Consider the following 14,966-nt stretch of genomic DNA (forward strand, 5'->3'; position numbering starts at 1 on the left):
CTACCAACACAAAGGTAGCCCCCAGAAAGTGTTCCACAGATAACTAGGAACCAACTGTTAATAGTTTGTAAATGACTGATCTTGTTAAATAACAAAATAACCCTGAAACAAACAGGAAACATGACAACAATATGACACAATTATGTGTGATTTGTAAGAAAAAGGTTTTCAAGCAGCAGTATTCTCTTTCCATTTTTTATGTTTCCCTGTCCTTTTTACTGCTCATTGTCTTTTAAATCATTTGTGTTATTTCAGTTAGAAACACCTCAAAGCTGAAAATGGCATGTAGATAATTAGATTTCATACATGTCAGTACCACCTTATAAATAAATGTCCTGTGTGTTCCCCCAACCCTCCTCCCACTGTAGTTAGTGACTAAATTCACGCCAGATTCAATGTTAGTTGGATTTGCTTCTTTACAGTGACTGAAATTCAGAAGTTTTAGAGGCTTGTATTGGACAAGTATCCAAAAGTTTAGGTGCCTATCCAAACCTCTTGTGTTTGTAAAATGGTGGAAAAATCATAAAAAAAAGCCTCCTTTGGGATGTTTCAGCACTTCTATTTTCAGCTTCAATTAGGAAGTGCAGAGATATTATGGAAAAGAAAAGAAAAATATTATTTAGGATAAGTTATCAGGTTTTTTAAACTTTAATGAAAATTTTGATTTGAGTTTTGAGTGAAGGCTTTGTTTTCATATTTTTCCAAATGCATTCACCCTAATTTACTACCGTTCCTTTTGCAAAATATTTCATGAGCCAAAAGTCTTATTTTGAGAGAGATAAACACACACACACACACACACACACACATATATGTGTGTGTGTGTGTGTGTGTATGTAGACACACATATTTCAGGGGTATGACTTAATAGAGAAGGGGCTATGAGAGAGCCTGATAGAGCTCAATCTTCAGATGATCTAGCCTCTCCCCACTTCCTTGATGAACGAAATCTGAAACCCTAGCTTCTCCTAAAGACTGGTCTTCATTAGTAGATCTATGACTCTGGAACGAGCTAAAGAGACTGTGAAATAGGAGAAGTAAACCAGAAATAGCTAGAAGATAAAAAAATTGACCTAACAAAGGTTAATTTGATTAGTGGAACTTCAAGACCATTAAATGGAGAGGCTATTGTTAATACCACTAGATTGGAAAACAATGAAAAATTAAGTCAATTGATGCCCTCAGGTCTCTGAATAATAATGCAACATCTGCTTCACTGTGAAGCAGGCATCTAACCAGGATGCCTTCTATCCTGTGCAGAAAATCAGCTTCCCCAGTTAATACATACGCTCCTATTTTTTTTTTTTTTTTTTTTGGGGGGGGGGGGGGGTGTCTGTGTTGATTTTTTGGGGGAAAGTCTGTGTTTTGTGTGAGAAAATGCGGTAGATGCTGAGAAAAAGAACTTAAAAAGTAGAAAGAAATGCTACAACCAAGGAACACAATAAGAGGAACATTATCTCTCTCTCTCTTCCAAAACTTGTTATCTATAATGTCCCTGATTATACTACTGTGGGAAGGTAGTGGTAAGTCATCACTTCAACCTATCGCAGCTCATGGGGAGAGTAATATTTCATACAGTTTGCTCATAGATTTGTGAATTGCATCATGAGTCTGCTAACAATTCAGGAGAAAAGATAAAGCTGAGATTGAGACAGAACAGTTCCCTATGCCAGATCTGAGAGCTATAGCTTAGAAAATACCAGGGAGATCATACAGTACTGTCACTAACAATGTGAATGGAGCCAAATTCATCCCCCATGCCCAGAGCAAGTTGGAATTCAGTATTGAAATGAATCCTTCATACTGTTAGAGGCTTAATATGCCACACACAGGAACCAAAAGCAGCAACCAGCACACCTTCCCTGATACCCAAACTGTGGACCCATCTGGCTAGTACTGCCAGACTATGTCAAAAATCGAATTTCCTAACTAGCCTTCTGCTTCCTTCTAGGAAAGCTTTGGCCATGAGCACCCTCTCAGATTACTGTTCAGGATAGTTATTGAAGGTCATAAACCTTATAACCTCATAAACAGGTAGTAGAATAGGTCTGCCACAACCTGAAGAAGACAGGCAGTGATAGGCATTTTGAAATGGTTGGAGGGTGGCAAGTGGAAAAGGTAGATGCTACCCAGCACATTTTGCAGTCCAGAGAAGAGTGTTATCCAAATCCTTCCTCATTAGTGAGATTTGCCTATCAGTGGAAATGATATGCACCACCACCAGTACAAATTGTACAAGTTATACCACCATTATAACTAGTAGGACTGTCTGAACAGTGACTTTCTGCCAGCACCTGGATTTTTAAAACTCTTTATATCCGTTCTTGCTGCATGACAGTGTACTGTTGTTAAGAGTTCACCTTACTAAATGATAACCCAGGTACCTTCCTTAGAATGTGTAGTTCATAATCATAGAAGAGGTGCTCCAGGAAGCATTTCACATTTCTCCCTTGTCCTGCCCTGCCACACATGCAGAGCCCAAGATCCACATATAATAATTATAGATGGCATATACAAAAATTAAAATGTCCACAAAATTCAAGGAATCTCTGAAGAAGACAGTCCTGCTAAAAACAATATTTTGTTAACAAAGCAAGCCCAATTTACTTAGCTTAATTGTGGAACCTAATGTTACTGCATATTTCTCCTTTCATTTTCAATTTTCTTTTTTAATGAAAAGAACTACTTTTTAATATACCATCAAAGGAAGTATAGGATTTTTGGTTACTATATAACCTTGCAGGTATTCATTTGGGGGTTGTTATAAAAGTGTTTTAAGAGTTTAAAACAGGGGGGCAATGGTGCAATGAGAAACTGGGCCACTGTTCTTTATGACTTTGATTTTTATTGACGCTGGTGATTTGAATTTGAATTTCTTGCTGAAGGACAGAAGAATAATAGCTTATTTTGTCTGCCAGCAGAACATCTGTAAAATAGAATGCATCAGACCCATTGATTATACAAATTCAAGTTTAAAATAAATATTTTAAATGGCATGTGACTTTTAAATAATAACTTCATAAGCCAAATTTTTTACAGCTTTTATATTTAAAGCATATACTATGCCTGGAATTTAAACTTAGTAAACAAGTTGCATATACATAAAACAGGAGAGAAGAGTTAAATATTAGATACTTTTGTTTGGCTGTCATAATTTAGGTCATGGTTTGTATTGAAATTCTATTTATAAGTAGTTTATAAAAAAGATTAATAAATCACAGTTATTTTAACAAATGTCCAGATGGTAGGTATATAGTCCAACAAGTCAATAAACTATTTCCAAGCATGGCCTGTAAACTGCTAAACCTAGAGATGGTCAGAAATTTTTCAGCAAGACATCTGTGTATCAGAACATTTTGAAAAAAAATAAATGTTCAGAGGACTTTGTTTGAATTTTCCATTTTAATTTTATTTTTTAAGGTTTGAAATATTTGAAACACTTCATTTTGGTATTTTTTTTAAATAAAACAGTTGCAGGTTTTTTGGTTTGAAATGTCTTTGGGTTTTAATAGTTAAATACATTTATAGTGAAATGTATAAATGTGATTTTAACACATTTAGAATTATCTAAATAAAATATTTTAATTGATCACATCCGTTTTTCCCCATATCTTTACTTCATGAACATTTCTAAGACATTTTCAAGTACCCAAAAATAAAAAAAAATTGTAGGCTAGGAAAACCACTTCTTATCCAGCCCTGTTTATAAAACTTCCTTTATTGATTAGCAATATGCCTGTGCAAAACATATGAAGAATACATGCTTGCACCAAGCTGGCTCTTAAACCTGAGTGAGATTTTTATTATTATTATTATTTTAGCTTGTGCTTAGGTGCTGTGCTGAATTACGGTTTAAAACTGCAGGTCAGTAGAAACTGAAGGGCCTGAGAATACATTTGCTTAAGTTGAAAGATAAAACGGATAGTCAGGGATTTTCATGCCTGTTCACAAACATTATTCATCTTGCTTCTGTTCTATGGGTTAAACTTATGCTGATCCTTATTTTTCTGCTGTACATAGAGTGAACACAAAGCAGAATTTTTTATCAGATAAATTTTATGAAATGTTCACATCTTCATTTCATATTTAACTTTCAACTCTTTTGAATCTTAAGTATTTCCTAAATATATTTGATGATATATCTGAATCCTGATTTGATTGTGGATTGGTAAGCAATGCACTTACGTACTTCACACAGCCTAATGGCACAGTTTTTGCTTTTCAAATTCATACAAGATTGTTTGAATTCCTGATTGCTATCTGAAATGCAGGACCATTCTAATCATAGCTCCATTTCCCAGGTATTTTTTTCCCACATTCTTTAGTCTGCTTCTTTAATTCCAGTTTATTATCTAGGCCTGGCAAAATTCTGATTTTTTAAAACAAATTTACATTTCAACAGAAAAAGATGAAAATGTATTTCTTTATTTTAATAAATAATACATCCTATTTTTCAATCAACTCTATATTTTAAATATTCCTTTCTATACCTGGTTTTCTTCTCCCCTCTTTCCTTTCACATTGCAGTGACTTATTCTTCCTTCCATTTTCTGCTTTGATCTGTGAGGAGAGTTGTCTATCCTCCTTCCTTTCATCCAGCCTCATCCAATTTCAAAACCTACTGAAATTAGTGAAAAGAATCCCATTTATTTTATTGGGCTTTGGGTCAAGTCAGCAATGAGTAGATCAGTGATAAGACTTTTGATGTCTTTATATTGTTGATTGTTGAGACTCTTGAACTCCATTAGTCATATTGGGCTTGAATGCACAAAGTGCACCCTTAGGGCATCTTTACATGTGCTCTGGAGTTGGGGGGAGGCACTTTAGTTACAGCGGCTCCCTGCACTTCAAAAGGGTAGGAGGTGTGCTTTTTACATACTTCGAAAGGGCAGGAGGGGTGCTTTTTACACCTGACTCTGAGGCTGAATACACGTGATACTGAGGCTGCTGGAGTGTGCTACTTAGACTCGATTAATAGAGTCTGCTCCAAGGCCTGCTAATTAGCAGGTGTCGGAGAAGGGATTGGGCAGGCATGTAGGTGCCCTTAGTTCCTCTGAGAGATGCTTGCATTGTAAAGCATTTAGCACTAAAATAAAGCATTCTGGCACCTTAACTTACCTTATCACTTTCCAAAATTAGTCTCATAATCAAAGCTATAGTTCATGTAAGGGTGTCTTACCAGTAGGAATTTTGTGTCCTGGAACCATCCCACATGTATGTGGCCTTTATTAAGGACACACTTGGAATGCTGCTGCAGCTCCACAAGCTCATTTCTGTAACCAGAAAAGGAAATATAACTATTTTTATGGATGTATTTCTTAATAGTGTAAATCATGGATGTATGAGCAGCTTCTGTGAGCAGCACACAGCAGATCACCCAGCAAGAAGGGAATGTGCAGCACAGTGGCAGATACAGCAAGCAGCACAAATCATAGCAGCAGATGGCAGGAAGCACAGCAGGAAACAGAAAGCAAAGCATCAGACCAGGAAAGGAACAGAAAGAAGAGCAGTATATTGGGCAAAGGAAGGGAATTGGAGTGGCACTAAGGGTTAGAGCTATTAGACAGTATTAGATCAGCTGCCAGATTGACTTGGTTTTCAAATTCCTTAGAAGGGTGTAAGACTAATTTGTGACACTCCTAACATGAAAGTTCAGCCCCACTGGTTTAATGCAGCAGCACCGGTTTAAGGTAGTCACGTACTATGTTGATTATCAAAACTAAATGAAGAATCACAGAATGAAAGGCCAAAAATAGTATTCATCTACCAGTTGTTGTCCAGTTGATCCATATCTGTATTCAGAAGATAAAATAAACCTTTAAAATGCATCCCATCCTTAGTGATGTACTGAAATTTAGAACTTAGAATGACAGTACAATAATGCACTAGAAACAGAAATGCAGTATTAAATGTGTGGTTGTTAACTCACCTAATGATTCTCCCATCTCTGGCACAAATCATTGGTTCACTTCCCATAACATGAATTGGTTAGGAAACCTATTGTTGACACTTGAGTTCATAGCCAAAGATTTTGTCTGTCCAAAGAAGCAGCTTCATTATTAAAGCCTGTAAACTAAGCATCATTTCTCTAATGCTTTGCAAATATAATTCAAAGATCCTTTAGCAGTTTTTATAACAAATAGATAATAACAGTGGTGTCATGTCCAAAAATCTCCACTACAAATTAAAAAAAATGTTTTCAAGTATCCAGAGCCATTTGAGAACTGTTGTTAAATACTTAATGGATAATTCCTTACAAAAATACTACAATGCCAATACCTAGTTTAATACTGAAATAATCAGAAAAAGGAAATTATTTAAAATGAGGAGCTCTCTTCTTCCCCCCTTTAAATTTCACTAGATGATAACTGCTGCATTGAAATAGTAGATAGTGTTAGATCAGCTGCCAGATTGACTTGGTTTTCAAAACCACTAGGAGCTGTCTGTGTATAATTACCTATCATGTGTATCATCACTGAATAGCAACTGTGAGGTTGTAGCAACAGGGAAGCATGGATATGAGAATATCAGTTATTGAAATAGAGAAATCAAACAAATTCCCATCTGAATTCTATTTGTACTTGCAGAAAACAAACAAAACAAATTCAGGAACAGCTGAAAGAAACACAGAATGGGAAAACCTACAGCTTAAATGCTTCCAGTATGATGGCAAAATCAGAGACCTTGACCCAAAACAGAGTCCAGCTACAAAATGTAAGTAAACTTTCCAAATTCAGCACTCAACAGTCTAGTAAATTACAGGGTGATCTGACCTGGGTACTGCTGTTACCACCTTTAAAACGATAATAAGACATATCTTATTTGTAAAATACTTTGAAATGTAATGATGAAAAAAACTAATATTAATATTATTTCCAATATTACTTTATATCTCTTGTTGATAGGGCCAAGAAGGAACAGGAATTTCCCTTTGTTCTTGAGTGATTTTAAACTGTCCAGTATAATCTATTAAGAATAAAAATGAGCTACAAATAATCTCCATATTGCTCCAGAAGCTACAGCATGCACAATATATGCATTAGGCCTGTGCAAAGCGGCTAGTATTCACTTCGGATTAAGATTTGGCTGATTCGGGGGACAGCAATTCGATTTGGTGATTCAAATCACTGTCCCTGATTCTAATTCAGAGACTTGGCTGCTGCTGAGTCTCCAAATCATACAGGCCAATCCCCCACCCACTCTCCCAGCCCCGGCATGGCTACTCTGCCCGCCCTAGCTCCTGGCTCTTTGAAAAAAAAGCACCAACTTACCGGGTGCTGCTGGGCAGAGAGGTGAACCCCACTTCCCCCGGGTGCCCCACTGCTGTGTGGGGGACTCTGCATGACCCCCCCTACCCCCCCTGCTCTTCCAGCCCCTGCTCCCCATGGCTGCCCTGCCTATCCCAGCTCCAGCCCTTTAAGGAAAAAAAAGCAAAAAACCCTGAACACACCAGTTCCTGCCAAGCAGGGGATGATCCTTGCTACCCCACACTGCCCCACACCATGTGGGGGGCTCTTTCATGAGCCCACCAAAGCCACTGCAGGATCCGGTGAGTGCAGTTTTTTTTTTTTTCTTTAAGCGGCTGGAGCTGGGGTGGGTGGGGCAACCATGGGGGAGCTGAGAGAGCGGGGGGGGGGATCCGGGAGGTTGTGGCACTGGGGGAGCAGGCAGGGGATGGGGCATGGTAGGGGTCCCCCCCATGGTCCCCTCCCCTCTCCTCCAGGCCCCCCTTCCCTGCCCACTACTTACCAGCTCTGAGTCTGTCTCCATCTCCCAGCTGCATCACAGGCAGGGACTGCCCGAATCATCGAAGCTCTCTGAATCTTTTCCAAATTGATTAAGAGAGCTTCTAATTGATTTGGACCTTTTTACAGGTCCCCTGATTTGATTCGGATTTGGAGATTTGGCCACCGAATTGGGCCTAATCTCCTCCAAATCAAATTAGCACCTGAAGCTTCGCACAACCCTAATATGCATGCACCATAATATGGAGATTTGAAGTGTCTATAAAGTATCATAATCAGTGATTTATGAATCAAGTTACATGTAAATTAGGTGCAATCCCATAAGCATGAAGTATTTAGAAAGGGAATTGTAAACAAAATAAATATCATTGTGCCCTTCTATAAATCTATGGTGCATCCATACCTACAATACTATGTACAGCTTTGGTCTCCAAACCTTAAATATTATATAAAAGAACTACAAAACCTACACTGAAGGGCAACAAGGATGATCAGGGCTATGGAGACACTTCCATATTAGGAGAGTCTGAATAAGCTAAAATGTTTCAGTTTAGAAAGAAGACACTTGAGGCAGGGTCTTGAAAGAGGTCTAAAACTGCTAAATGATGCAAAGAAAGTAAATAGGGATTTATTATTCACCATTTCTGTCAATTCTAGAACTGAAACTACTAGGTAGTAGGTTTAAAACTAACAAGGGGAAAGAAGTTCTTTTTTACACAGCATTCAATAAATTTACAGAATTCATTGCAACAAGATCAGCTGGAGGATCATACAGAGTTCAAAAGAGGATTGGACAAATTCTTGGAAAAAAGGGTCCATCAGCAGGTATTGACCATGGTAGATAGGAGTACAGTCCCTTATTTGGATCCTCCTAAGACTTTGAAAGCTGGAAACTGCAATGAGAGAGGAGCAGGTGTTGGCTACAAATGTCCAACTCGGGATCCTTAAAATTCTAGTTTATTAGGCAGATTGAAACACTGTAATCATAAACCTTGGGGCTGGTCCCCCCCTCCCCCCACACACACACACATGCACACACACAGTAGCAGGCTACAGAGTCAGGTATACCTATCCTACAAGCGCTGGAGTCTGTCGCTGAGGCTTCTTTCAGCGTGGTGTTATCTTCCAGAAGGGGGTCGCCGACTGGTCCTTCTGGCTGGACAGGTCTGGTTGAGTTGGAGATCAAGAGGACGCCCCTGAGGGTCACTTTTCACTGCCTTTTATCTGTCCTTGGCAGACTTTGGTGACTCCCCAGTTTTCAGGTTTGCCCAATCCAGGGGTCATTGACCCTCGTGGGACTTCCCCCTTGGTGGCTACTGGATGGCATCTGTCAGCCCCAGGGGTCATCCGCATGTACGTGCAGGTTTGGGAGTCCGTTGATGGATTTTGAATAGGGCTCTGGGAGCAGTTGATCTGGAGATACTCAGCCCAAAAGTTGGTTCCTGGAGTTGATTAACTCAGGCCAGGGCTTCTAGCCCTTGATCAGTGACGTTTAGAGATTTCCCAGTTGTTACATTGTTTTCTATTGAGTTCTTCTGTTGGTTGATCTGCAGCTTCCCAGGTGTTAATTGCTGTGTGCTACCTTGTTACACATTCAATCACTGATTCACTCGCTCTTTCAGCGGCCATCCTGATACAAGGAAGGGCAGTTTGATTCCTACCCTTGTTAACATTGTTACAATGTATAACTTACTAAAATGCGCACACACAGATTTTAAAACACAATTCCTTATCTTAAAGTGAAAGAGAGAGGAAGGAAGAAAAGGTAGAAAAAGAGAAACATATCCAAAGAGGGGAGAGCAAATGCAGGCAAGAGGAAAAGTGGGCTTTCTGCTACATAGGAAGTGGAAGATTTTGGACATGCCCTGTTAACTCTTCTCCTCAGCATCTGTATTCTGCCACCTAAGCTCTTGACAGAGATTCATTTTAAAGTGTGATGGGATCTAATCTGTGATCCCAATAATTGCACCTCCTGCCATGCCACATGTGCAGTTTTGGGACCAGAGATTAGATTCAAATCACATCTTATTTGCCAGTGCAGGGGGAGCCTGGGATCATGATCCTGGGCTCCCCCTGCACTAGCAAGTTGAAACCTGGGTGATGACAGTCAGCTGATTTTTAGTTGGGACTGGCAGAGTTGGTGCTAGGCAGGGTTTGAGTGGGATATAGCCATCCGAAAATTTGTGGTAGGCCTCCTGTAGCCACCCCTTCCAGCGCCACCCCTATCCAAGCTCCCCGCCTCTCTCCTTGGTTGCTGCTGCACTCCCTGCACAGCTGAGCCCACCCCACTCCTGCCCTCAGCCCAGCCTGGCCCATGGGGCCCATGTCCAGAAGATATGTAGCACAGACCCCCACAATGTTCTGTCTAGCCCACCTCAGCCCCCTCACTGGAAAGAGGCTGGCGCTGCCCCTGGGGGCCCAGAACTACACATAGATATGGAACCAGCCACAGTTTGGTCCCTGGTCCAAACTGACAGTTGGCTGATTGTCAAAATGTCAGGTGATGGCATACAGGGTTTTATTTGTCCCAGAGCATGGGTTCACTGGGATCTGGGTGCCACAGCCCGATGTCCGAGTCCCTGTACCCTGAGATGAGTAAACATCCTCTTTGCCATCAAGTTAAGTGGCACATGCAGATTTTACAGTTCCTGGTATATGGGGATCTATAAAACCATATATGCTGTCCAGCTGAGTGTCAGACATGGTTAGTACAGGTCCCATAACACAGGGATCCAAGGGTTAGGGATCCCCATTTTCTGACACCCTTATTGCATGGAACCTTGGGATTTGGGAGAGGCTCTTTGATCCTGAGGTCCCCAGGTACTGGGATGTCAGAAAACTGAGTGTACAGGCTCGTTTCACAGGTGGTTTTTAAAGGTCTGAGGCACAGTGAGCCAAAGATTGGGGTGTCAGGCTCACCATGCACCCCATCTTCCTCCAGGGGTCAGGTAGGAGTCTGGAGTCCAGAGACTGGTTGTTCTCCTAGCCCAATTGGATAAGGGATAGCTGTGTCCTGGACCTCAGTCTAGCGCATTCTGGATCCTGACAGGATCTGGCAGGAGCCAGCCCCAACCAGCCACATGTTCAGTTTAAGGTATGATAAAGATGAGTTGCTCCATTATATGTGGAGCAACTATGTGGCTTATTTACTGTATTATCATGCCTTAAACTGACTTGACCTTGTGGCTGGGTTACTATTTTAAGGTGTGATTGACCTGTTAATCATGTATATGAATTGGGATGGCATCAGGGGCCTTATAGTCTGACTGAGTAAATGGCACTTCTTATGTTCTTATGTCATTGGGTATGTAGAAAAAAACTCCTACACTGAAACAATGATATTATATTTGAAAAACATTTAAGTATTTATCTTCTATTCCTAGTTACTTTCTAAAGGTCACATTCTCCTTTTCCCCAAATCATATACTGCTAGTCCAACCAATTTTTTTTGGATGAACAAAGACATGGGAAGCAAGGAACAAAGACACTGGAACAAATGAACAAAGATCCTGGTGGTGTACCCAGAATTAGAGCATAATAGGCAATCACAGAAGATGCATTAAAGCCTCTCTAAATGCTTAAATTTCTCTCTCTGCATTTTTATTTCATTTTTGAATCCAAGAAATCATCACACAAAATGTCATTTACACTGTGCTAAACAGATGCGGAGACAGTGAAATGTTAATCTCATAAACAAGTTCCTTTCTCTTTCTCAAACTTTGTTAAAGTTCATTTTATAATTGTAGATCTATTTCTTCTCCGTTTTTGCTGGATGAGATGAACAACAGATTTTATAGTTTCATAGGTTCATAGTAGCTATGGTCAGGAGACACCTGAACAGACCATCTAGCCTGACCCCCTGCCACAGGCAGGAATGAATGCTGGGTTCACAAGACCCCAGACAAATGGCCACCCATCCTCCTCTTGAATTTGCCCAAGGTAGGGGCAAGGACCACTTCCCTAGGAAGTTGTTTCCAGATTTTGGCCACCCTAACTGTAAAATATTGCCTTCTGATCTCTAACCTAAACCTATTCTCCATCAGCTTATGACCATTGTTCCTTGTCACGCCAGGTGGTGCTGGGCAGAAAAGGGCTCTATATATTTGCTGTTGATCTCCCCTGATGAGTTTGTAGGCAGCCACCAGATCCCCCCTCAGCCTCCTCTTGCTGAGACTGAACAGGTTCAGGTTCCTCAATCTCTCCTCATAGGGCCTGTCCTGCTGCCCTCTCACCAAGCAGGTGGCCCTCCTCTGAACCCTCTCCAGGCTGGCCACATCCCTTTTGAAGTGCAGTGCCCAGTACTGGACGCAGTACTCCAACTGCGGCCTGACCAAAGCTGCACAGAGGAGGAGTATCACCTCTCTGGACTGGCTTGAGATGCACCTTTGGATGCATGACATGGTAAGGCTGGCCTTGCTGGCTGCCATCTGGCATTGGCAGCTCACATTCATCTTGGAGTCAATAATGTCTCCAAGCTCCCTTTCTGTCTCTGTGCTTTCAAGAAGGGAACTCCCCAGCCTGTATGTATGCTGTGGATTCCTTCTCCCAAGGTGCAGCACCCTGCATTTGTCTACGTTGAACCCCATCCTATTCTCATCTGCCCACTTTTGTAGTCTGTCTAAATCTATTTACAGCCTCTCTCTCCCTTCAAGTGTGTCCACTTCGCCCCACATCTTAGTGTCATCAGCAAACTTGGACAGCGTGCTTTCCACCCCCTCGTCCAAGTTGCTGATGAAGATGTTAAACAGTGCGGACCCGAGGACTGAGCCCTGGGTGAACCTCACTGCTCACATCTCACCAGGTTGAGTACAACCCATCCACCACTACTCTCTGGGTGCACCCCATCAGCCAATTTTTTACCCAGCCTACTGTGTAAGCATCAATCCCACAGTCACTTAATTTATTGATGAGGATGGTGTGAGAGAGAGTGTCAAAGGCCTTCTTAAAGTCTAGAAAGACTACGTCCACAGCAACACCATCATCCAAGGATTTAGTTACTTAGTCATAAAAGTCAATCAGGTTGGTCTGGAAGGATGTGCCTTTGATGAACCTATGCTGATTGCCCTGAGCATGATCTCCCCTGCAGGCCTCCCACAAATGTGCTCCTTGATGACTGTGTCCAAGAATCATTGATCCTAGTTGAATTTAAGGTTACATCACATGATTCCCATCTGTGAGTTTGTCAGATCTTTTATGATATGAAAGGGTTTTGCCTGGTCAAGTACCTAAAGATATTAAAGTTCAGCTAGAAGTGGAACAGACAGTTCAGTAAGTAACTTCTGTACCTCTGAGTCAGTATTAAACCATGCATGCCAATAGATTGCTAAAAAAGTACTCTAGCCTCATCTACACTTTGGTTCAATATTAGGTGCCAAATTACAAGGACCCCTTTTAGTAATTAAGGAATATTTTTTCTTTAGACTCTATAGACTGTACTGAAACAATAGGTCCAGTTCACCCATATGCTGCAGATGCTTTTATACTGCGTAGGTGTTGCAAATTCAGTTTAATCAGACAGTTAAGTTAGGCTTTTGGCTGGCTGCTTTGCATTGTTGGAGCAGTACATAGGAGCTGGCTCTCATCAATATATGTCACTTATTTTTAATCTGTTTAGACTAACGTATGTAAAACAGGGTTTGATTTGGCATGGTAGACAGGGCAAACTTTGTGTCAATCCAGTTAGCCTGAAACTGTTTATAACTAGTTTAGCAGTATAATCCAAATTATTTGAAGTCATAGAACCTGTACTACTGAAAGAAGAGTTTCTGGATTATTATGTATGATTATTAAAGATCCTGTGACTTTTTTTGGAAGAGTGCCTCCAATAATACTGGCCTGATTTCAACTTGTGATGTCTTTTGAATTTCCCCATGATTTACTTTAGTCTGGTTCCATTACTCATTGCTCTTTCCCCTTACAAAACACTGAATCCTGTTGTGTTTCTGCTTTGTAATGTTTGCAGTTTATTTTTCCTGAATGAATAATAGGTGAGGTAAAATCTGTACAGTGCTTTTGTTATGCTTTTTTTCTACTATAAATCATGTCTCAGTTGTTATTAAATGTACTCTCTCTGTTTTCCTTCAGACATAATTCAGTGACATATCTTTAGGACCAACTTTGTGAAGAATTATATAGTGTCTTTTGAGCATTTGAGAAAGAGTCCACAAGCTTCAGCAATGACCTTTTCTTTTGCCATACTAATGCTTACGTCACCTGCAACAACCAAAATACCTGAAGGGGTAGTTTGTGAACTTCCATTTCTAGAGACTTAAAATAATAAACAATAATAATGATTTTCAGCCAAATCTGCTTTCTAACCAGTGCTGTTCAGAATGTTGATTACCAATCATGGTAATTAACATACAGTTCTTCTTGTCGCTGCTGGCAGGGAGCTGCTTTAGCTTTGCTTTAATGCATTTTCCCTTTGGGAGAAAAGACACTAAGGAAGAAAAACAGAATGACCTTGCACAGCTAAGGACGTAGCATAATAGTGTGAGGTATAATGGTTTCTATTGTTAGACACATTTTAGTGCAAGAGTGCAGGAGGAACACACTTCATTAAATATTTACAAACTATCACAGTTAAAAAAAACTAAAGACTCAACATTTCCAAAAGAAATAGGAAAAAGCAGACAGAAAGGGGACAGAAAAAAAAATCCCTGTTATATGACAAATGCTGTAGCATCCCCAGAAGCTACTCAGATTTCCCATGTGTGAGGCTCTGTTGTTCAAAGACCACGCCAGGACTTCTCAGGGGAGGCAGAGTTTCCCCTGGTCTTGCTGGGTCTCGCTCCTTGTAGGACGCAGTAACCCTGGGAGTGTGTTGCACTTCCTAAATCATGGAAATGAAGTAGACACCATGGAACCTTATTTCAACACCATCACAATCTGTGGATGATGGAAAGAACTTCACATATCTGTGTCCAGAACCCAGTTACCTAGGATGTTTGTATTGGTGTCTTCACTTCTCGCATTGAAGTTAATGGTGAAAAATATGATTAAGCCTTGTGTTATCACAAGGTGATGATACCAACTTCATAAAGTCTGATGGGGCCAGTTAGCAAGTAGGAGGAAGAGGAAGGTTCAGATTTGATTTTCTTATGCCTCCCAGAAAGTGTGGGGATACCTATAATTCCTTGAAGCTTCTTCTGTACTTTACCAGGTGCGCATCCCAAAAACTCTCTGTGGTCTTCCTTGTCTCATGACTTTTTTCTTCTTTCC

General features: G+C 40.5%; 1 protein-coding gene across 1 annotated transcript in view; it reads left to right on the forward strand.

Annotated features, from left to right (window-relative positions):
* NRG3 (neuregulin 3) overlaps nucleotides 1-14,966 on the forward strand; it is a gene marked incomplete at its 5' end in the record, with an annotated part of 1,100,334 nt that overhangs the window by 1,040,431 nt on the left and 44,937 nt on the right. Inside the window, one exon of the mRNA XM_006025422.1 lies at nucleotides 6,588-6,714. Within this exon, the coding sequence (XP_006025484.1) occupies nucleotides 6,588-6,714 (127 nt within the window). The remainder of the gene's footprint in view (nucleotides 1-6,587; nucleotides 6,715-14,966) is intronic.

Source organism: Alligator sinensis, unplaced genomic scaffold, assembly GCF_000455745.1.
Source record: "Alligator sinensis unplaced genomic scaffold, ASM45574v1 scaffold865_1, whole genome shotgun sequence".
In the NCBI taxonomy this organism is placed as follows: Eukaryota; Metazoa; Chordata; order Crocodylia; family Alligatoridae; genus Alligator; species Alligator sinensis.